Source organism: Xenopus laevis, chromosome 7L (assembly GCF_017654675.1).
Source record: "Xenopus laevis strain J_2021 chromosome 7L, Xenopus_laevis_v10.1, whole genome shotgun sequence".
NCBI classification, from domain to species: Eukaryota; Metazoa; Chordata; class Amphibia; order Anura; family Pipidae; genus Xenopus; species Xenopus laevis.
The window spans coordinates 136336476-136360096 of NC_054383.1; the positions used below are offsets into that span (position 1 = coordinate 136336476).

The following is a 23621-nucleotide window of genomic DNA, read 5'->3' on the forward strand; positions in this document are numbered from 1 at the left end:
TCGGGCTGATCTGATCGTGGGCCCTAGGGCCCAACGATCGGATCCTAACGAATAGCAATGGGCGGTCGGATCGCGGGACCGCATCAACGAATAAATGCGGCCGCGATCCGACGGGATTTTTTGTCCCATCCGATCGTGATCTGCCCGACTTTCGGCCAGATCTCGATTGGTGAAGCCCGTCGGGGGGCCCCATATATGGGCCAATAAGCTGCCGACGCGGTCTGTCGGCAGCTTTTATCGGCCCGTGTATGGCCACCTATAGCCTGGGGGCCCCACAAACATTGGGACGTGACCTCACCTCCTTCGAGACCCTGTGTACGTCCCAAGACCCACCAAAGCATGGTATCTCCACTATATACAAATTGCACCAAATACCAACCAAATGGGCATCGGTGAAATCAATTAATACCTGGTCTAGAGAACTAAATATCCAGTGGGAAGAGAAACCGATTGGAAACAGGCTCTACAAACTACTCAAAAGCTTGAGGTGCAGCCGAATCCAAGAACTAAATTATAAGATACTAACAAGTTGGTACTACACACCTTCTAAGCTACAGAGCATTTATAAAAACTCAAACGGCAAATGTTGACGTTGCAACAAAGAAAAAAAGCACCATGCCCCACATTTTTTGGACATGCAATCTCATAAAAGGTTTGTTCACTCTCTAGCCAAATTCTAGGGACTGATATACCTGCGGATCCTGGGTATGTCTGGTTATTCCATAGCCCACAACCTACCTCAACCTTCATCCCCAGCTTAGAGCCACAACTATTGAACGCAGCAAAACTCTTAATTCTATTGCATTGGAAATCCACACAGATCCCTATGATTAAAGAGTGGCTCAAAAAAATTTCTGAAATCCACAAGCTTGAAGAAGTTACTGCCTTCAACCTTGAACAGTTTACCAAATACTCTACTACATGGACAAGGTGGCTACTATTCAAAGATACTGACTCCTATAATGCAAATCAGTAAAGGAATATAGTTATACTGGTCTCCCATGACATCTATCTTCTATGTCTGGCTCTACCTATCTTTCTCGTTCCCCCCTCTCCTAATTAGTACATTACACCCCACCCAACCTCCTATCCTCTCACAATACCACATTTCAGAGCATATCACTTACCAAGAACGGAAGACAAATGAATAATATTTTAATGCCCAATGTTTAATTGATATGTACATTATTGATGCATAGTACTGCAATGTTAAAGGGATACTGTCATGGGAAAATTTTTTATTTCAAACTGCATCAGTTAATAGTGCTGCTCCAGCAGAATTCTGTACTGAAATCCATTTCTCAAAAGAGCAAACAGATTTTTTTTATATTCAATTTTGAAATCTGACATGGGGCTAGACATTTTGTCAATTTCCCAGCTGCCCCGAGTCATGTGACTTGTGCTCTGATAAAATTCAGTCACTCTTTACTGCTGTACTGCAAGTTGGAGTGATATCACCCCCTCCCTTTCCCCCCCAGCAGCCAAACAACAGAACAATGGGAAGGTAACCAGATAGCAGCTCTCTAACACAAGATAACAGCTGCCTGGTAAATCTAAGAACAACACTCAATAGTAAAAACCCATGTCCCACTGAGACACATTGTTACATTGAGAAGGAAAAACAGCAGCCTGCCAGAAAGCATTTCTCTCCTAAAGTGCAGGCACAAGTCACGTGACCAGGGGCAGCTGGGAAATTGACAAAATGTCTAGCCCCATGTCAGATTTCAAAATTGAATATAAAAAAATCAGTTTGCTCTTTTGAGAAATGGATTTCAGTGCAGAATTCTGCTGGAGTAGCACTATTAACTGATGTGTTTTGAAAAAAACATGTTTTCCGATGACAGGATCCCTTTAAATATTGTTTATACCGATCTCATTTGTAATGCTAATAATTCTCAATACAACTTTTAAAAAAACAAAACAGGAGGGAATACTGCTCCATATTAGACCCATGATAAGAGTAGATGTGCTATTACTATATGCTGTACTAAAGTGTACTAAAGTGCCAGCTTTTGTTAGTTGTTAAACCTAACTGCTTCTCTTTATTCCCTTGTTTGAATGACCATCTCATACAGGACAGTAACGGGCAAGTTGCAGGGGGAGGCGTCTCTGTCTATTACTCTCACGTCCTTCAGATGCTCTTCTTCAGTTACAGTCAAGGCAAATCCTTCGCCGCCACCATGAACAGAGTGACTTTGGAGATACTGCGCCTTTTCCCCATTAACATAAAGAGGTAGGGCTGCCTATTGTTTGTAGACTATTAACAGGTTAAAGGAAGATCTGTGTGCTTAAAGGGATTCTGTCATGGTTTTTATGATGTAGTTTTAATTTCTAAATCACAGTTTACACTGCAAATAATTCACTCTACAATATTAAATGTAATTTCTTAACCAGCAAGTGTATTTAGTTGTAATATTGGTGTGTAGGTGCATCTCAGGTCATTTTGCCTGGTCATGTGCTTTCAGAAAGAGCCAGCACTTTAGGATGGAACTGCTTTCTGGCAGGCTGTTGTTTCCCCTACTCAATGTAACTGAATGGGGTTTCAGCGGGACATGGATTTTACTACTGAGTGCTGTTCTTCTATTTACCAAGGGGCTGTTATCTGGTTGCCTTCCCATTGTTCTGTTGTTAGGCTGCTGAGGGGAAGGGAGGGGTGATATCACTCCAACTTGCAGTACAGCAGTAAAGAGTGACTGAAGTTGATCAGAGCACAAGTCACGTGACTGCTGGCAGCTGGGAAACTGACAATATGTCTAGCCCCATGTCAGATTTCAAAATTAAATATAAAAAAATCTGTTTGCTCTTTTGAGAAACGGGTTTCAGTGCAGAATTCTGCTGGAGCAGCTCTATTAACTGACAGTATCCCATGTCAGTATCCCTTTAATGAAGCTTCCTTGCTTGTTACACAGTTCAAATGGAGGGAGTAAGACCTCTCCAGCCCTTTGTCAGTGGTCAGAAGTAATGAACCATCCCGGTCTGGTGTGCTGTGTCCAGCAGACGACAGGAATTCCTCTTGTGGTCATGGTGAAGCCCGACAGTTTTCTCATTCAGGAGATCAAGACATTGCCGGCCAAAGCCAAGGTAAGCGCAGAGAGAGACTGCAGGAATGATGCCAGTCTTGGGGGGGGGGTATATTTATCAAAGAGTGAAGTTAAAGATATACCCATTGGTTTGTTCCATGTATTTGACTCCTGTTGCTTTCTGTAGATTCAGGACATGGTTGCCATTCGGCACACGGCCAGCAATGACCAGCAGAGGACCACCATGATCCTTCTGTGTGAGGATGGAAGTCTGCGCATCTACATGGCCAATGTAGAGAACACATCCTATTGGCTTCAGCCTTCTCTGCAGCCCAGCAGCAGCATTAGTATCCTGAAACCTGTACGCAAACGCAAGCCTGCCGCTGTCAGTAAGTAGCCGTTTGCACCTCTAGGACTCATGTGATTCTCTACAGCAGTGATACCCAACATGTTGCTCTCCGACCCCTTGGATGTTGCTCCCAGTGGCCCAAAAGCAGGAGCTTATTTTTGAATTCCAGGCTTGGAGGCAAGTTTTGGTTGCATAAAAACCAGGTGCACTGCTAAACAGAGCCTCAATGTAGGTTGACAATCCATATGGGGCAACCAAATGGCCAATCACAGCACTTATTTGGCACCCCAATATCATTTTTCATGCTAGTGTTGCTCCCCAACTCCTTTTATTTCTGAATGTTGCTCATGGCTTCAAAAGGTTGGTGATCCCTGCTCTACAGGTTGCATTGTAGTGTCTTATCTTGGCCTTATCTGTCCATGCTTCCTTCTAGTGACCCGTACATCCAGTCAGGTGACCTTTCCTATTGATTTCTTCGAGCACAATCAGCAGCTTACGGATGTGGAGTTTGGAGGCAACGACCTTTTGCAGTTGTACAATGCACAGCAGATAAAGCACCGACTCAATTCAACTGGGATGTACGTTGCAAACACTAAGGTAAGTACAATTTAATTTCACTTAATGATCAGCCCTTGGCACAGGTCCATTGACACTAAGCATAATGTTCTCCTCTCCAGCCTGGCGGATTTACAGTTGAAGTAACAAACAACAACAGCACCATGGTTATGACTGGAATGCGCCTTCAGATTGGCACCCAGGCCGTTGAGAGGGCCCCGTCTTACATTGAGATGTTTGGCCGCACTATGCAGTTAAATTTGAGCCGCGCTCGATGGTTTGACTTTCCCTTTACGCGTGAAGAAGCTCTGCAAGCAGACAAAAAGTTAACCTTATTCAGTAAGTTTATTAAAGGGATTCTGTCATGATTTTTATTTATTTCTAAAGGACACTGTTTACACTGTTTACACTCTGCAATAGAAAATTTCATTCCTAAGTGTAAATTAAGTGTATTTAGTTGTAATATTGGTGTGTAGGTGCATCTCGGGTAATTTCGCCTGGTCATGTGCTTCCAGAAAGAGCCAGCACTTTAGGATGGAACTGCTTTCTGGCAGGCTGTTGTTTCTCCTACTCAATGTTACTGAATGTGTCTCAGTGGGACCTGGATTTTACTATTGAGTGTTGTTCTTAGATCTACCAGGCAGCTGTTATCTTGTGTTAGGGAGCTGTTATCTGGTTACATTCCCATTGTTCTGTTGTTAGGCTGCTGGGGGGGGAAGGGAGAGGGTGATATCACTCCAACTTGCAGTACAGCAGTAAAGAGTGACTGAAGTTTATCAGAGCACAAGTCACATGACTGGGGGCAGCTGGGAAACTGACAATATGTCTAGCCCCATGTCCGATTTCAAAATTAAATATTAAAAAATCTGTTTGCTCTTTTGAGAAACAGATTTCAGTGCAGAATTCTGCTGGAGCAGCTCTATTAACTAATGATTTTTGAAACAAAAATGTTTTCCCGTGACCGTATCCCTTTAATGCTATGTAACAATTGTTTTTTTCTTTTTAACCACCTCGCTGCTGGTTTTCAACAGCCCCAACTGAAATACCTTTTACATTTTGAGTGCCGTGTGCTGCATGCCTGCATTGCAATGCTAGAATGATTACACTCATGAACATTATTATACTTGTTGCAGTCGGTGCTTCTGTGGATCCAGCTGGTGTCACCATGATTGATGCCATTAAAATTTATGGGAAGACCAAGGAGCAATTCGGTTGGCCTGATGAACCCCCGGATGACTTCCCGTCTGCGTCTGTGAGCAGCGTGTGCCCCCCCAACCTGAACCAAGGGAACGGATCCACAGATGGAGAGGCGACGGCTCCACCCTCAAACAACGGCACTGCCATTGAAAGGTGTGAGAGTAGCTGCTTCCCCGGTCATGTCCTAAATCTTCATGGTGTGGGGAAAGGGATCCCTTGTGTTAGGTAGTCTAATCCTTTTTTTTTTAGGGTTCACTCAAACGCTCAGCCCCTTTAGCTCTTTTGACTTCACATTTCCCTTTTTTTTTTCTTTGCTCCATCATAGTCCTGACCCTGAACCCCTAACGATCTTGGACCGGTTAGTAAGTTCTCATTTCTATGCACGAGTGAGTGTGAGCACAATCCTTCCCCCGACCCACCCCTGCTAGTGTGCCTCTTTTGCTTTTTAAAGGGCAACTATCGCAAAATTTAAAATGTAATATTAGCTTCATCATACTGAAATAAGAAACATAATCAATCAATTAAGAATTCTGTACTGTTTCTGAAATAAATGAAACTTTCTAAATTATAATCAATTAATATTCTGCATTGTTTCTGAAATAATCAAGTTTATATTCACTATTCCTCTCTCTCGGCATCTGTTTCTCTTCATTCTGTCTTCAGCAGCAGTTGGGTGTCAGATATTCACTGACAGTTAGATCCAATATATCTTATAGGGGGAGGGGGCTCCCTTTCCTAGCAGATGTATTAGAGCTCACTCAAATACCAGATTCCAGTACAAACAAAATCTAACACAATAACTGCCTTTTGCACAAATTCTGCATGTAGAGAGACATGATGTCTGGTGATTTTAATAGAGTGAGCTCTAATACATCTTCTAGGCAAAAGCAGCCCCCCCCCCCTATAAGATATATGGATCTAACTGTCAATGAATATCTGACACCCAACTGCTGGCTTTCATTCAGGGGTTTGGTGTCAGATGAATGATCCAATATATCTTAAAGGGGGGCTCATTTTGCCTAGAAGATGTATTAGAGCTCATTATATTAAAATCACCAAACACCATGTCTCTCTACATGCAGAATTTGTGCAAAAGGCAATTATTTTGTTAGATTTTGTTTGTACTGGAATCAGTTATTTGAGTGAGCTCTAATACATCTGCTAGGAAAGGAGCCCCCCTATAAGATATATTGGATCTAACTGTCAATGAATATCTGACACCCAACTGCTGCATGAAGAGAGAATGAAGAGAAACAGATGCTGAGAGAGGAATAGTGAATATAAACTTGATTATTTCAGAAACAATGCAGAATATTAATTGATTGTTTTTAGAAAGTTTCTTATTTCAGTATGATGAAACTTGTATTAGATTTTCATTTTCGCAATAGTTCCCCTTTAACCATCTCGGCCCCTTTTGCATGGCGGTAACTGGATAAACTTTTAGGTTTTACCTTCGATTTTATGTAACACCCTGCAATGGTAATCTTAGGTTTAGTGCACTACATTTGAATGGTTTCCCATGCTACAAACTGAAGCTTAACATTAGTCATATATCTATACAGGTATGGGATTTATTATCCAGAAAGCTCTGCAATATGGAAGTGCATTATCCCATAATGCCCTTTTTAAACAAACAAAAATCTTTCCCGAGATAACTGAACAATCATAACTCTTTATTGATGGCCAACAATCCTGTTGTCCTTAAAACACAATACTCCAAATAAAGGAAGGATCCCTTATATGGAAAAGCCCTTGGTTCTAAGCATTTTGGATAACAGATCCCACGCCTAAGTCTTGGTAGTGAATGAACGTGTGGATATTAGTGCGCTAATGATTGTAGCCCATAGAGCTTATTTAAACGATTATCCTGTAAAACTATTCCAGCCATAAATGTACAACTGGCTGAACAGATTAGTTCATTTTAGTTTCCATAGGCCCACTGTTCATTTGTATTGGTTGTGCAGAACAGTATCATTGAAAAGAACCAATTCAGGGGAATAGCTGATAGGAGAACCGATACAACTGCCCTTGACATCACTGGCTACAAATCACCTTGTACTGACATTTATTGCCACACTAGTGTAATTTTGGGTCATAACTGTAGGTCTGTAGTATCCCATGACTTTCCCAATTTTATAGATTTATTTAGGTAGAAACAGTATTTATCATGTACTGTTGCCCTGCACTGGTAAAACTGATGTGTTTGCTTCAGATACACTACTATAGTTTATATAAACAAGCTGCTGTGTAACCATGGGGGCAGCCATTCAAGCACAGGATACACAGTAGATAACAGATAGGTACTACTATAGTTTATATAAACAAGCTACTGTGTAGCCATGGGGGCAGCCATTCAAGCACAGGATACACAGTAGATAACAGATAAGTACTACTATAGTTTATATAAACAAGCTGCTGTATAGCAATGGCGGAAATTAAAAAAAAGGCTCAGGTTAAATAGTAGATAGATAACAGATAACACCATTATTTTTTACAGAGCTTATCTGATATCTGCTGTGTAACCTGAACCTTTTCCCCTTTGAATGGCTGCCCCCATGGCTACACAGCAGTTTGTTTATATAAACTATAGTAGTACTTATCTGTTATCTACTGTGTATCCTGTGCTTGAATGGCTGCCCCCATGGCTACACAGCAGTTTGTTTATATAAACTATAGCAGTACTTATCTGTTATCTACTGTGTATCCTGTGCTTGAATGGCTGCCCCCATTGCTACACAGCAGATTGTTTATATAAACTATAGTAGTACTTATCTGTTCTCTACTGTGTATCCTGTGCTTGAATGGCTGCCCCCATGGCTACACAGCAGCTTGTTTATATAAACTATAGTAGTACTTATCTGTTATCTACTGTGTATCCTGTGCTTGAATGGCTGCCCCCATGGCTACACAGCAGCTTGTTTATATAAACTATAGTAGTACTTATTTGTTATCTACTGTGTATCTTGTGCTTGAATGGCTGCCCCCATGGCTACACAGCAGCTTGTTTATATAAACTATAGTAGTACTTATCTGTTATCTACTGTGTATTCGGTGCTTGAATGGCTGTCCCCATGGCTACACAGCAGCTTGTTTATATAAACTATAGTAGTACTTATCTGTTATCTACTGTGTATTCTGTGCTTGAATGGCTGTCCCCATGGCTACACAGCAGCTTGTTTATATAAACTATAGTAGTACTTATATGTTATCTACTGTGTATCCTTTGCTTGAATGGCTGCCCCCATGGCTACACAGCAGCTTGTTTACATAAACTATAGTAGTGTTTCTGAAGCAATCACACTAGATTTACCAGTGTAGGGCAGCACTGCATTATATTTTTATTATTTAAAAACACTTTTGTTTATAGTGCAGTCCAAATCCTTTCAATAAAAGCATTGTCAGGATATTAAAGGTGTTTTTAACTCTGTTAAGACCAGTTTTTCTTTTATTATCATTTTAGCTTTCACAATTGTATATGCTACAGCCAGGGAATATCAGTAGAGCCATGCTGCCTGTATAATAGACTGTATTACAGTATATCAGCACATGGATCTCAACAAACTGCCACAGATCTGTGGCTCTGATTGACTTGCAGTGCACCGAGCTATTAATTGCCATTAATTTCCCCCCCTTCTCATTGTGCCCACTGTTTTGACCCAGAATGGAACTCGCGTTGCGTCTTTAAGATGTTCGATTAATAACAGCCCTCGGCTTAGGCTGTGGATATGTGGGAATGTGTAAGTTCTCACCTGGACAAAATGTTTTTCTCCTCTGTAGACTAGTGGGAAGCTCTTTGGAAGCCCTTGAAAGCTGCTTTGCCTATGGACCAGTGCCTGAGAAGGTAGGTCATGAGTAGTACTGGAGTGTATGGGTGAAGACACACAGCTACTAGTAGCAGCTATTTGTCATGGCTACAAAATAGACAATAGTGATTATTGGCTTTGCTAAGACGCTACGGGGGTTATTTATTAAAGTCTGAATGCCAAAAACTCAAAATTTGTGTTTTATTGTTTTTTTTGTTTTTTTTATAAAATCAGAATTTTTTGTGGAAAAAAAATACCTAAAATTTCCGGAGGATCGAAAAAGTCCAAATCTGAAAATACTCCATCTCCAAGCTGTCGGGGAACTATAGAAGTAAATGGCAAAGTTCCCATTTCAAATTTGAAGATATCATGGCCCATGCTGAGTTTCGATCAAAAATCTGAAAAATTCAGGGGCTTCGAGCGATTTCAGGAAAAATATGAGTGTTTTTTTATATATGAGTTTTTTTCCCCGATCAGATTTTATCAAGTTTTTTCAATGATAAATAAGGTCAAATCGTGGATTCTAGTTTGTTCTGACTTTTTTTTTTTTTTTACTTAAAAAGTCAGAAAAAAACGGATTTTGATAAATAACCCCGTGTGTTTTAGCAGAGGCAGTTCTCAGTATTTTCTATGGCAGGGTATTTTTTTTTGTCATTTTGTAGCCACAAAATGTAGCTGCTTCTAACAGTAGCTACTTTTTGTTCCTAAAAAAAATACCCTGCCATAGACAATAACATAGCAGCCATGCATTGTTTTAAATAATAGACTGGAATATGAACTGGAGAGGCCTGAATAGAGAGATTATTCATACAAAGTAACAATAACAATACATTTGTAGCCTTACAGAGCATTTGTTTATTATATGGGGTCAAACACCCCCATTTGAAAACCCGAAAGAATCAGAAGAAGAAAAAGGCAAATAATGAAACTAAATAATGAAGACCAATTGAAAAGTTTTTGGAACTGGTCATTCTATAACATACTAAAAGTTAAATTAAAGGTGTACCAACCCTTTAAATACTCCTTTTTTTTTTTGATTCAGGAAAAAAGCAAGGCCTCTGCTCTTGAACTGGCTACCATCCTGCTGTCCATGCCCACCCCATCCAGTGTTCAGCTACAGACCAAGAATCTCCTGGCCAGTCTGCATACCAGCCGCTCTGCTTATCACAATCACAAGGTAAAAATGTAGTTCATTTTCCATTGAGCTCATCTGAACAGGCACCCTAAGATATATTGCCAATCAGGGCCGGACTAGAGGTAGGCAGAAGAGGCAGCTGCCTAGGGCGCAATGATAGGGGGGCGCTGGGCAGCTACCTCTGAAATTGTCTTCTGCCTAGTCCTAGCCGGGTTCTCGCCTTCAGTCTTACACCCCTTCCTTGCCTCTGTCACCCACCCCTCCCTCCTTCTCCCCTCCCTCCTGTCACCATCCCCTCCTTCACTCTCCCCTCCTCCCTCCCGTCACCCTCCCTCTCTCCCCCCTCCTCCATACCCTGCCCTCTGTTGTGTTCTCTTCCCTTCCCAATCTCCACATTCCTGCAGGGACTCCACTCCTCCCTCTCTCCCCTCCTCCCCCCCTCCCTCTCCCTCTCTCTCTCTCTCTCCCCTTCTCTCTCTCTCTCCCCCCCTCCTCCTCCTCTCTCCCCTCCTTCGAGTTCCCTTCCCAAGCTCCACATTCCTACAGGGAGTGGTAGAGTCAGTGCCCAGCCACCCTGTGGTTACGGCACACCATTGCCTGTATATATCACAGCTATTCCTGCTTATTTGTTATCTTCATATTCTTGTTTCCCAGGATCAGGCGCTATTGAGCAATGCTGTGCAATGCTTGTCCTCCTGCGTTCATGAAGCCAAGGACCTTGATCCAGATGTATTCCAGAGGTTGGTCATCACCGCCCGGTCTATTGCCATCATGCGTCCAACAAACCTGGTCCATTTCACAGATTCCAAACTGCCAGTGGGAGAAGCAGGTGAGATTCAGGCAGATACTTGCAATGTAAAATTTCTTCCCATCGACCTGGTGCACAAACACACGTCTATATTCTTTCTCTTTAGAGATTCCTGACGAAGGGAAAGAGTCACAGAGAGCTGCAGATGGAGACGAGGCTTATGTTTTCATCACACAGCTAGTCAGACAGTTCTGGAAACTCCATGCATCCAAACCAAAAAATGCTTTCCTGGCTCCTGCCTGCTTGCCGGGTGAGTTCTGAGAGCTGTCCCAAAGATTTGTCTCTGCTGCCTGTCATTTTATATAAAACTAAAGAGATTTGTTTATGACCATGTTAGGGCTCACTCATGTGGAAGCCACAGTCAATGCTCTGGTGGACATCATACACGGATACTGTACTTGTGAGCTGGACTGTATCAACCTGGCGTCCAAGATCTACATGCAGATGCTGCTGTGCCCAGTAAGTGTTTGCTTGTTATACCAGCCCCTAGATTTATTACTGCCCTCTAATATACTCCTCTAATATACTAATATACTCCACTAATATACTCCTCTAATATAATCCTCTAATATACTATCATACTCCTCTAATATACTATCATACTCCTCTAATATACTTATACTCCTCTAATATACTAATATACTCCTTTAATATACTCCTCTAATATACTATCATACTCCTCTAATATACTAATATACTCCTTTAATATACTCCTCTAATATACTATCATACTCCTCTAATATACTAATATACTCCTCTAATATACTAATACTCCTCTAATATACTCCTCTAATATACTTATAATCCTCTAATATACTAATGTACTCCTCTATTATACCAATATACTCCTCTTATATTCTTATATACTCCTCTAATATAGTAAAATACACCTCTAATATACTCCTCTAATATACTAATATACTCCTAATATACTAATATTCTCCTCTAATATACTACTCTAATATACTCCTCATATACTAATATAGTCCTCTAATATACTAATATTCTCCTCTAATATACTAATATACTCCTCTCATATACTAATATACTCCTCTAATATACTAATATACTCCTGGTCCGATTGGCCATCACTGGATAAAAACCACACGGAGAGCATTTTACTAATCTGTATAATGATCATTTATATTGTAGGACCCTGCTGTGAGTTTCTCCTGCAAGCAAGCTCTTATTCGGGTGCTGAGACCTCGCAATAAGCGCCGCCATGTCACCCTACCATCATCTCCGCGCAGTAACACACCCATGGGTATGGCTCTTCTCCTTCTGCACACATTGCCTGACTTAAGGGGAACTATCGTGAAAATGAACATTCAATACAGTATAAGCTTCATCATTCTGAAATAAGAAACTTTCTAAATACAATCAATTAAAGATTCTGTACCATTTCTGAAATAATCAACTTTATCTTTATTTTCATGATAGTTCCCCTTTAAGGTTGCCTTTCTGTGACCTAAATATAAACGTCAAAGCAAGGCATATACTGCTATGAATTTCAGCATGTATTCTATGCGCTGCTGGCTCTGACTCCTGGTGCAGTCTAGCAGAACTAGATTAACTGACCTGGGAGAAACTGAAGGCTGCTACATTGTTTCAAGAGTCAGAACCAGAGAACACAAAGGCGCAGACATTTACTGCTTTCAATAGCAATGTGCTTTTTTTGGCCTAGGAGACAAGGACGATGACGACGACGATGAAGCTGAAGACAAGATGCATACTTCAGGTATCGCTCACAGGGAACATCTTCGGCAGCAGAGCCAAGAACAGAATGAAACTGATCACGGGGACTTTGAAATGGTGGTGAGCAACTTCGATTGTAAGACCCGCACTTGATGTTGGTGAACTGCAGTTTTGTGAGAACGTTTTTCTGTTTTTTACAGTCGGAATCTATGGTGCTAGAGAGTGCTGACAGTGTAAACAATGGAAACCCATCACCTCTGGAGGCTCTCCTGGCCGGAGCAGAAGGTTTTCCACCAATGCTGGATATTCCTCCAGATGCTGATGATGAGACAATGGTGGAATTAGCAATCGCACTCAGTCTGCAGCAGGATCAGCAGGGTAGGTTTTATCTGTGTGTGTGTGTGTGTGTGTGTGTGTGTGTGTGTGTATATATATATCCTTGATATATATATCCTTGATGTCCAAAAACGTTGGTATCTTCTTCACCGCTATATATATATATATATATATATATATATATATATATATATATATATATATATATATATATATATATATTTCTCAAAGTCAGCTTGGGGGACACAGGGACAATGGGTATAGCTAGTACCATTAGGAGGCAGGACACAACTACAAAAAAGACAACTGGCTCCTCCCCCACTGGCTATACCCCCAGCAGGCTAGAGAAGAGCTCAGTTTTTAGTTGTGTCCTCAGGAGGTTAGGACAGAAGAATTTTTTATTTTATTGTCTAGTCAGCCTGGCTGACACCAGGGGGTGACCTGAACCTTTACACTGTGTAAAGTACCTCACTGGCACCTTCCAACGTGGGATCTGTCTCTGGGGTCACTGGTGTTTTACACAGACCACTCAGCCAATTCCTCTCCTTCCTTCACAGGAGGAGACCAGGCTGGCCGGCAGACAGAACGGGGAGTGCGGTCTCCAGGACAGGTAAGTCCTAGTGGGCTCCCTCTCCTCCTTCCCTTCTCCCTCCCCTAACTATGGAGGGCAGATTTGGGTTTTCCCTCACCCCCCTAACAACCTCGCTGGAGAGGTAAGGGGAGGGATTTTTTCCTATGCCGTGTTTCCCCTTCATTTCTGGGCGCATCCACAGCGAGCAGGGAGGGATTCCCTAATATCTGCGCAGGGGCCTCCTATTTATGCGGCTCCGGTCGCGGCTCCTACACAGGGGTTTAGCCAGCCGCAGAGAGAGTACTCTCTCTAAGCCGCTCAGATGCGGTTGGATGCGCTCCGGATACGCAGTACTACCGGACGCCATTTTGGTATTGCGGAAGTGAATTCCCGCGGTCCCGGGCCTCTCGCGCGATCTTCTGCGCTCCCTTCTCACTCGCGGCCGCCATCTTGGATCGCGCTCAAGGGATTAGACACGCACAGGCGCTGCTCCCAGACTACAATACTCTGGTAGCAGAGACACAGGCACCACTGCAGAATTGACAACTCGATTCTCTCCTACTGCTCAGATAAGTGTCAGGCTATATTCGACTGGGTTATTCTCCCAGGTATTCCCCATATTTTTTCCAATATGTCTGATGGACCCAGTGCCAACCTCTTCTCTAGGGGGTCTTCCTCAGCCCTGATCACTTTTCTGTCTTGTGCCAAATGTCGCAAACATTTGCCCACAGGGCACAAATCAGCCCTCTGCAACCAGTGCTCTCCACAGCAGGTTTCTGAACCCTCACCACCTTCTCCACCCCTGGTGAATCAGGCTGCCCAGGGGGATCCCTTAGCATCCAGCCCTGAAGCTTCTCCTAGCCAATTACATGCAGCACCTGAGTGGGCAACCCAATTAGCCACAGGCATTCCAAAACTAGCACAGTCGCTAGACAAATTGCTTTCTCGCCTTGACAGTCATAAACCTAGACCCTCCAAACGCAGGGCCCCCACCCCATCCGAAGACGACAGCGATTCCCCTCCCAGGCTCTTTTCACCCCCTGATTCAGGGGATGAACAGGATCATTCAGATGGGGAGCTTTTCTCAGATTCAGACCACGATGATTCTAGGATTTCTTCTGACACTGTGGACTCACTTATCTCCTCTGTCCTAGACACCCTCCACCTTCAGGAGCCGGAGGTCCGCGCAGAGTCTTCCAAGTCCCTTTTCAAGCGACGCAATAAGACTTCGCCTATGTTCCCTTCTCACAACCAGCTTGACCAAATTATCCAACAAGAATGGGACACTCCCGAGAGACGTTTTCAAACTAACCGTCGGTTCCTGAGGCTGTATCCCTTTCCACCTGAGCTTACTGATAAATGGGCTACTCCTCCATCCGTGGACGCCCCAGTATCCCGACTCTCTAAGAATACGGCATTACCAGTCCCCGATGCGTCCTCCTTCAAAGACTCTATGGACAAGAAGTTAGAGAGTTTACTACGCTCCTTATTTGCAGCTTCTGGATCCTCGCTGAGGCCGGTCCTAGCTACAGCATGGGTCAGCCGGGCTATGCAATCCTGGTCTGACACTCTTATCTCTGCCATTGCGGACGGAGCGCCACGTCACGAACTCTCGCAACTGGCATCTCAAATCAAGGAGGCCAATGACTACATGTGTGAAGCCTCCCTTGACGCCGCTCAAGCTATCAGCAGAGCCTCCGCTCTCTCGGTGGCAGCCCGCAGATCGCTCTGGATGAAGCTATGGTCAGCGGATCTTTCCTCTAAGAAATCCCTGACTTCCATCCCGTTCAAGGGGAAGCTCCTCTTCGGCTCAGATCTGGATAAGATCATCAGTCAAGCTACCGGGGGTAAAAGCACTCTTCTTCCCCAACCTAAGGCACGTCCCTCCTTTCGGAGGAACAAGTTTTTTCGTGGCTCCCACTCCAAGAGCGCAAGATCCTCTCCCCCAAGACAATCCTTTTCCACCAAGGGTCGATTCGGAAACAAACCCCGACCTCCCTGGCAGAACCGTAAGCACTCCTCAAAGCCCACCGACAAGACTACTTCGGCATGACGCCGTCCTTCCCGCCCCGGGCTCCATAGGGGGGAGATTATCCCACTTTGCCAACACGTGGGTATCTCTTGTTCAAGACACCTGGATTCACGAGGTGGTTACACGAGGCTACCATCTGGAGTTTTCGTCTATCCCACCTCACCGATTCTTCATGTCCAGACTTCCACTAGAATCAGGCAAGCGTGCAGCCTTTCAGGGGGCCATCTCCAATCTTCTCACGGCGGGAGTGATTACTCCTGTCCCCCCGGACGAACACTTCAGGGGTTACTACTCAAACCTGTTTATTGTTCCCAAAAAGGACGGCTCCGTCCGGCCGATCCTAGATCTCAAGGAACTGAACAAGCTCATTCGTCCGCGAAAATTCAAGATGGAATCCCTCCGATCTGTCATCGCGGCGATGTCCCCAGGGCAATTCCTAATGTCTCTCGACATCAAAGACGCCTACCTGCATGTTCCCATTTTCCCTCCTCATCAGAGATTCTTACGCTTTGCATTCCAAAGCTCCCACTACCAGTTTACAAGTCTGCCCTTTGGTCTCACGTCCGCCCCCCGGGTCTTCACGAAGATTATGGCGGCTGCCACCGCACTGATTCGCAACGAGGGGGTCTCCATCACCCCGTACCTGGACGACCTTCTAATCAAAGCTTCCTCCCCCCAGGAGGCCCAGCGCTCACTCCAGATCTCCATGGACAAGCTCCGGGACTTGGGTTGGGTTCTCAACCTGCAAAAATCCTCCTTAATCCCCTGTCAATCCATGAACTTTCTGGGCATGAACTTCGACACGCTCACCCAGAGGATCTCTCTCCCTCAGGAGAAGATCTTCCATCTCCAAGCGTTGGTTCGATCACTCCTGCAGAAGCCCCGGCATCCCGTGCGGTTCTGCATGAAGGTACTGGGCGTCATGGTTTCCACCATAGAAGCAGTCCCCTTCGCACAGTTTCACCTCCGGGAACTCCAGTGGAACATCCTCAGCACCTGGAGGAGGAAGTCCTTACTTCAGGAGATCCTCCTCTCTCCTCAAACCCGGACGTCCCTTCTGTGGTGGCTCAACTCCTCTCACCTCTCCAGGGGGAAACGCCTCGGGGACCCCAGTTGGCGCATCCTCACGACCGATGCAAGCCTCTTCGGCTGGGGAGCCGTGCTCGAAGGCAAGTCAGCCCAGGGACAGTGGAATCTCACCGAAAAGAAGTTGCAGATCAATCTGCTCGAGATCCGCGCCATTCGCCTAGGCCTCATCCATTGGCAGCAGGACCTCGCGGGGCAGGCGGTCAAAATACAGTCGGACAACTCCACGGCGGTGGCCTACATCAACCACCAGGGCGGCACAAGGAGCAGGGCGGCTCTAAGCGAGATAAAGATCATATTCCACTGGGCCGAGGCTCACAGCGTACAACTGTCCGCCATCTTCATTCCGGGTCTCCTGAACTGGGAAGCCGACTTCCTAAGCAGGCAGTCTCTCGACCCGGGCGAGTGGTCCCTGAACGACGAGGTGTTTCAAGAAATAACTTCAAGATGGGGCATTCCAGAGGTGGATCTCATGGCGACAAGGCTCAACAGAAAGGTTCCAGCCTTCCTGGCTCGTTACAGAGACCCATTAGCCCTAGCGGTGGATGCTCTGACGGCCCCATGGCCCTTTCATCTGGCGTATGCTTTTCCACCGACTCCTCTCATTCCCAGGACGATCAGAAAACTCCAAAGGGAACGGTCCACACTCATCCTCATAGCACCGAGGTGGCCTCGACGAGCATGGTTCACCGACCTTCTCAACCTCTCCGTCGCAGACCCGTGGCCACTGCCTCCTCTCCCAGACCTTCTCACTCAGGGTCCAATCCTGCACCCGAACCCGGCTTACCTCAACTTGACGGCGTGGCTCTTGAGACCAAGATTCTGATTAAAAAGGGGTTCTCTCCAGCAGTGGCACGCACTATGTGTGCGGCTCGGAAGCCAGTTTCAGCCAGGGCCTATCACAGGCTCTGGTCTACCTACCGTCAATGGTGTCTCACTCACAAGATTAACTTCGAGCGGTTCTCTCTGCCAGCCCTTCTGGAGTTCCTGCAGGATGGCCTCTCTCTGGGACTGTCCTTGGGTTCCCTCAAGTCTCAAATCTCGGCCTTATCAGTGCTTTTCCAGAAAAAACTTGCCCTGATTCCCGACGTCAAGACCTTCATGCAAGGAGTGGCTCACGTAGCTCCACCTGTCAGGGCTCCGGCGCCCACCTGGGATCTCACTTTAGTGCTCAAGGCCCTTCAACTTCCTCCGTTTGAGCCTCTGGGGTCGGTGTCCATTCAGTTCCTGACCTGGAAAACAGTCTTCCTCCTGGCTATTGCTACTGCACGACGGGTTTCTGAGCTTAGCGCTCTTTCCTACAAGTCACCTTACCTCGTCTTCCATCACGACAAAGCGGTCCTTCGTACCATCCCGTCCTTCCTGCCTAAGGTGGTCTCGGATTTTCATATTAACCAAGAGATCGTGGTTCCTTCCTTCTGCCCGTCTCCAGCAAATCACAAGGAACGGGCGCTGCACACTCTGGACCCAGTGCGGGCCTTAAAGTTTTACCTCTTCAGAGTTCAAGACTTCCGCAAGTCGGATTCCCTGCTGGTACTTCCCTCAGGTTCGCGGCGCGGAGCAGCCGCCACCAAGCAATCCATTTCTCGCTGGGTCAAACAAGCTATTCAAGGAGCATACAAAGCCCGAGGTCGAACGCCTCCGTCCAGGGTCACTGCCCATTCCACCAGGGGTGTGAGTACGTCCTGGGCCTTCAGAAATCAGGCTTCGACTGCCCAGCTTTGCAAGGCGGCGACTTGGACCTCGGTCCATTCATTCGCAAAATTCTACCATTTTGACACCTTTGCGGCATCTGACACTCACTTTGGCAGAAAAGTGCTTCAGGCCGCTGTGGCTGATACCACATAAGCCTCTTGTTGCCCACCCGATTGTTCGGGGACAGCTTTGGAACGTCCCCATTGTCCCTGTGTCCCCCAAGCTGACTTTGAGAAAAGGAGATTTTGTGTACTCACCGTTAAATCCTTTTCTCTTCAGTCACTTGGGGGACACAGGGCTTCCCTCCCTGGGATGAGGTTTTCACTTCCGTCAGACAAGTTAACCGTTTTTTCTCTCGTTAGCAGTTATTGGCTTTTTTGAAAAGTTACATTGCGTTATGTCATATCCTGTTGACTTTGGTACAAACTGAGCTCTTCTCTAGCCTGCTGGGGGTATAGCCAGTGGGGGAGGAGCCAGTTGTCTTTTTTGTAGTTGTGTCCTGCCTCCTAATGGTACTAGCTATACCCATTGTCCCTGTGTCCCCCAAGTGACTGAAGAGAAAAGGATTTAACGGTGAGTACACAAAATCTCCTTATATATATATATATATATATATATATAAATATATATACATATATATATATATATATATATATATATATATATATATATATATATATATATATATATATATATATATATATATATATATATATATATATATATATATATATATATATATATATATATAAAATGGACCAGCACACCAAATCTTCAATCAGAAAAAAGGTTTATTTCAACATCACTCACGTGTCCAACGTTTCGGCCCACATTAGGGCCTTTATCAAGGATGTATATCTATATATTTTTTATAATCAATGGACTACAAGAGGCAAACTCTGAGCTTTCCTCCCTCTCAGACATTTGCATACATACATGTGTTTGCCCAGCCTTGTAAGTAATAGCAACCTCTATTTTTAACAAGTTAGTATGGTGAACACTAACATCTTATTGGCTGTTGTGCTTTACATCTGTGTGATATGGGAGCAGATCACATATTTTGTAGTATTTTCTGTTCTCTTCACAGGGAGCAGCAGCAGCGCCCTAGGGCTACAGAGTTTAGGGCTCTCTGGGCAGGCTCCGAGCTCCTCTTCCTTGGATGCAGGAACCTTATCAGACACCACTGCATCAGGTATATGCAGCTCAGTCCTGAGGACGCCCATCATGTTCATAAGCTGCTGTTGTGTTATTGCTGTGCACAGATCAAATACATTTGCATTTCTGTGGGCACTTTTATAAAAGCTCCAGCTAGTTTTCAAGTTGGTTCTGATTACTCCATGGTGTTTGGGCCTAGCTTTATTCAGCAGGGACTTTGTACATCAGGTCTGTACCTACTGCCATTTATAAAAATGGGGTGGTGTGTATATGAAAAAGCTTAGGCTATGGGCACACAGGCTGATGTCAGGCTGAGAGAAGCAGATCTGCTCAGTGCCCCAGCTCCATTGATTTGAATTCAATCTGTGTGCATTCACACACGGGCTCAGGTCAACCCAAAAACTGACCTAGGCTTCAGGTCCGCTGAGTTTGACCGCACACATGCTGATGGAATTCAAATCAATGGAACTGGGGCACTGAGCGGATCTGCTTCTCTCAGCCTGCAAAAGTATGCAGCTGTATGTGTGCCCATAGCCTTAGAATTAATGTAAATCCATACACCGTATTACTCTGTAAACTGCCTTTCAACTCACAATGGCTATATCACAGGGAACCCTCTCATTTGGTGATGCTTAAGTTATTTTCTTGCATCTGCTTGAGGGGTATTGCTTCATTTGCTTGTACTTAAAGGGCATGTAAAGGCAAACAAATAATATCCCATTTTTACTTTCTTTAATGAAAAGGAAACCCATCTCCAATATACTTTAATTAAAAAATGTGTACCGTTTTTATAAGAAACCTGACTGTATGCAGTGAAATTCTCCCTTCATTTACTGCTTTGGATAGGAATTGTCAGACGGTCCCTAACTGCTCTGCGGGGAAACAATCATACTTATGTACAGCAGGGGGAGCCCCCGCCTTACTTCCCAGCCATGCAGAACTCAAGCAGCTTTGTTTGTTTCCCTGTAGAGCAGTCGGCGACTGTGTAGAGATTTGTATTGGATTTTATATTTGCCTTTACATCCCCTTTACTGTTTCCAACTCCAGCTGCAGGGACAAAGATCGTGGAGCCAGATTTAAACAGATAAACTGGGATTCTATTTGGAGGATTATTTTGCTGCAGCCACTGGTTCTGCAGAGTTGGAGAAAGTTTATATTAAACAATACAAAAACTATAAAATCCACATTAGATTACATGACAACACAGGACCCAGTGCAGTCTGTATATTCTGATTATTAATCAGTCTTGTTGTATCGGCTTCTGGCAGATATGATTTGACTTGTGCTGGTTTGATCATTTATGATAATCCCTAAGCAGCCCAGATCACACTGAGCATGTGCACAGTCTTGGTCTTTCAAAGATGTATAACAAAGTTACAAGATGGTGACCCCCTGTAGCCAACTTTGAAAGCATAAATCATTTGTTTGATTAGGCTTGTGGTGCAGTAAGTTCATGTTTAGTATACAAAATACAGCATTTCTAGCTTATTCTATTTTAGACTTTACTTCCCCTTTAAAGGGAAACTCCAGCTTCCAAACCAAAATTTGATAGAGACGCACATAACATAGAAACCCATTATATACCCATCACAGTTATGAATAAATGCCATTTTCTATGCTGAAATCCAGCTGTTTAAAAGCTTAGAGCTCACTATTAAAATCACCAGACATCATGTCTCTCTACATGCAGGATTTGTGCAAAAGGCAGTTATTTTGTTAGATTTTGTTTCTACTGGAATCAGTTATTTGAGTGAGCTCTAATTCATCTGCTAGGAAATGGAGCCCCCTATTAGATATATTGGATCTAACTGTCAGTGAATATCTGACACCCAACTGCTGCATGAAGAGAGAATGAAGAGAAACAGATGCTGAGAGAGGGATAGTGAAGATAAACTTGATTATTTCAGAAACGGTACAGAATTTTTAATTGATTGTGTTTAGAAAGTTTCTTATTTCAGTATGAGGAAGCTTATATAAAATTTTCATTTTTGCGATAGTTCCCCTTTAACTGTCCCCAAAGTTTCTGTTGGTTGCATGCTTTCAGGCCTATAGCTGGGAGGTCACATGCTTCTGGAAAATAGTGATCATATATTCTGTAGCAGGGGGCTACATGTCCTGCTTGTTGGGGGTCTGCATCCCACTGACGTGTTAGTTAGAGACTGTGTTTTTACCTGTAACAGCTCTCCTCATGCTTGTAGCTCCAGCCTCAGACGATGAAGGAAGCACCGCAGCAACAGACGGTTCCAATCTACGCACTTCTCCAGCGGATCATGGAGGCAGCGTGGGCTCAGAAAGCGGTGGCAGTGCAGTCGACTCGGTGGCTGGTGAGCATAGTGGTACGTCTGTCTTGTGTCCGTCATGAAAAGGGCCACAGCCATTATAGTGTAAGGCTTGAATTTGAGATCAGTGGGAAGCAGACTGAAGTTGCTTGAGGGACTAGAGAGGATGTGACCATTATAAAAGCGGTAGCTCCAAATCCATGTTTTTATGTTTTAGTTAAAGTGATACTGACAGGGCTTTGAAAATTGATTGCCCAAGGGAGTGCTGTGGGCAGGGCAGCCATCATGGGGGGACAGGGGGGAGAGTTGTAGGGGGCCCCGAGGGTAAGGGGGCCCCGGCCACGCCACACTTACTTGATTAGCCGGGCGCCCCATCTTTTTGAGAGTTGCTGACTTCGGGAAGGAATGGACGTTTAAGGGGCCCTGGCCACCAATTTTCTTATAATGTGGGGGGGGGGGGGGCACTATTTAATATAGTGGAAATCTGCACGTCCGTTCTTGGTTTTGCCACCCTTCTCCTTTTTGTTCTAGTCTCAGGACGAAGCAGCGCTTATGGTGACACCACAGTTGAAGGGCACCCTACAGGCCCGGGAAGCATCAGTTCCAGCACTGGAGCAATCAGCACTACTACTGGCCAACATGAGGGCGACGGCTCTGATGGAGAAGGGGAGACAGAGGGTGACACTCATACCAGCAACAGGTTGGCTTTAGTTGTAAGGCTACAGTAACATCTGACAAGTACAATTCAGACTTTGGTTACTTCATAATTCACCGATTTTTATGCCATTTTCAGACTCCACATGGTGCGCCTTATGCTGCTGGAACGCTTGCTTCAGTCGCTGCCTAGTCTACGAGGGGTCGGAGGGGTCCGTGCCATCCCATACATGCAGGTAATACAAAGGCAAACAATACACCCATTTAACTTTACTGAGCCTTATATAGCCACCGGTACTAGCAGTCGGCATTTTAAGTGACAGTGCAATTTTTTGGGGTATTAGGGGTGATCAAGTTTGTGAGGATGTTTTCTAGCTGTCTCCTGATGTGAGGCTAAAGTTGTCCCTGAGGAAGAACATAAAGGAAGTAGGAGAGTTCAAACAGGTCTATATAGCTGCAAGGGAAAGGTATGCAGATAATAAACTTTGGGGTGTAGGGGAAAGACACAAGAAGCGAGAGAGTGCAGAGGAGGTGTGACATACAGCTCATCTGAACCCAGTGTGGTTAAAGGAACAATAACACCAAAAAATGTGTAAAATAATGAAAACTTACTCAACTGTTGTGCTGCATTGGTACAACTGGTGTGTTTGCTTCAGAAACGCTACTATAGTTTATATAAACAAGCTGCTGTGTTGCCACGGGGACAGCCATTCAAGCACAGGATACACAGTAGATAACAGATAAGTACTACTATAGTTTATATAAACAAGCTGCTGTGTAGCCATGGGGACAGCCATTCAATCACAGGATACACAGTAGATAACAGATAAGTACTACTATAGTTTATATAAACAAGCTGCTGTGTAGCCATGGGGGCAGCCATTCAGGCACAGGATACACAGTAGATAACAGATAAGTACTACTATAGTTTATATAAACAAGCTGCTGTGTAGCCATGGGGGCAGCCATTCAAGCACAGGATACACAGTAGATAACAGATAAGTACTACTATAGTTTATATAAACAAGCTGCTGTGTAGCCATGGGGGCAGCCATTCAAAGCTGAAAATAGGGAAAAGGCACAGAACACAAAGCAGATAAGTGATGTATTATACAATAGGATTCTTCAGAACTTATCTATCTATTGAGTATCATCTGCTTGAATGGCTGCCCCAAGGCATATGTTTAATCTCAAGCCGGGGTGGGTGGTCAAGAGAGAGGAAAGGGCACCTATAGCTGATGCTGTCTGTGT

At 44.5% G+C, this 23621-nt stretch overlaps 1 protein-coding gene across 17 annotated transcripts in view; it reads left to right on the plus strand.

Annotated features, from left to right (window-relative positions):
• LOC108695960 (E3 ubiquitin-protein ligase UBR4) overlaps positions 1 to 23621 on the plus strand; it is a 112615-nt gene that overhangs the window by 44011 nt on the left and 44983 nt on the right. For 3 of the 17 annotated variants that reach the window (XM_041569848.1, XM_041569850.1, XM_041569858.1), the window contains 19 exons: positions 2076 to 2233; positions 2910 to 3081; positions 3208 to 3409; positions 3803 to 3966; positions 4047 to 4263; positions 5058 to 5346; positions 5447 to 5479; positions 8899 to 8962; positions 9967 to 10101; positions 10714 to 10888; positions 10974 to 11117; positions 11205 to 11326; positions 12020 to 12131; positions 12552 to 12682; positions 12763 to 12940; positions 19370 to 19474; positions 21618 to 21773; positions 22248 to 22416; positions 22510 to 22606. In XM_041569848.1, coding sequence (XP_041425782.1) covers positions 2076 to 2233; positions 2910 to 3081; positions 3208 to 3409; positions 3803 to 3966; positions 4047 to 4263; positions 5058 to 5346; positions 5447 to 5479; positions 8899 to 8962; positions 9967 to 10101; positions 10714 to 10888; positions 10974 to 11117; positions 11205 to 11326; positions 12020 to 12131; positions 12552 to 12682; positions 12763 to 12940; positions 19370 to 19474; positions 21618 to 21773; positions 22248 to 22416; positions 22510 to 22606 — 2823 coding nt within the window. The remainder of the gene's footprint in view (positions 1 to 2075; positions 2234 to 2909; positions 3082 to 3207; positions 3410 to 3802; positions 3967 to 4046; positions 4264 to 5057; positions 5347 to 5446; positions 5480 to 8898; positions 8963 to 9966; positions 10102 to 10713; positions 10889 to 10973; positions 11118 to 11204; positions 11327 to 12019; positions 12132 to 12551; positions 12683 to 12762; positions 12941 to 19369; positions 19475 to 21617; positions 21774 to 22247; positions 22417 to 22509; positions 22607 to 23621) is intronic. The other 14 variants (XM_041569859.1, XM_041569862.1, XM_041569860.1 and 11 more) reach the window with 12 other exon arrangements.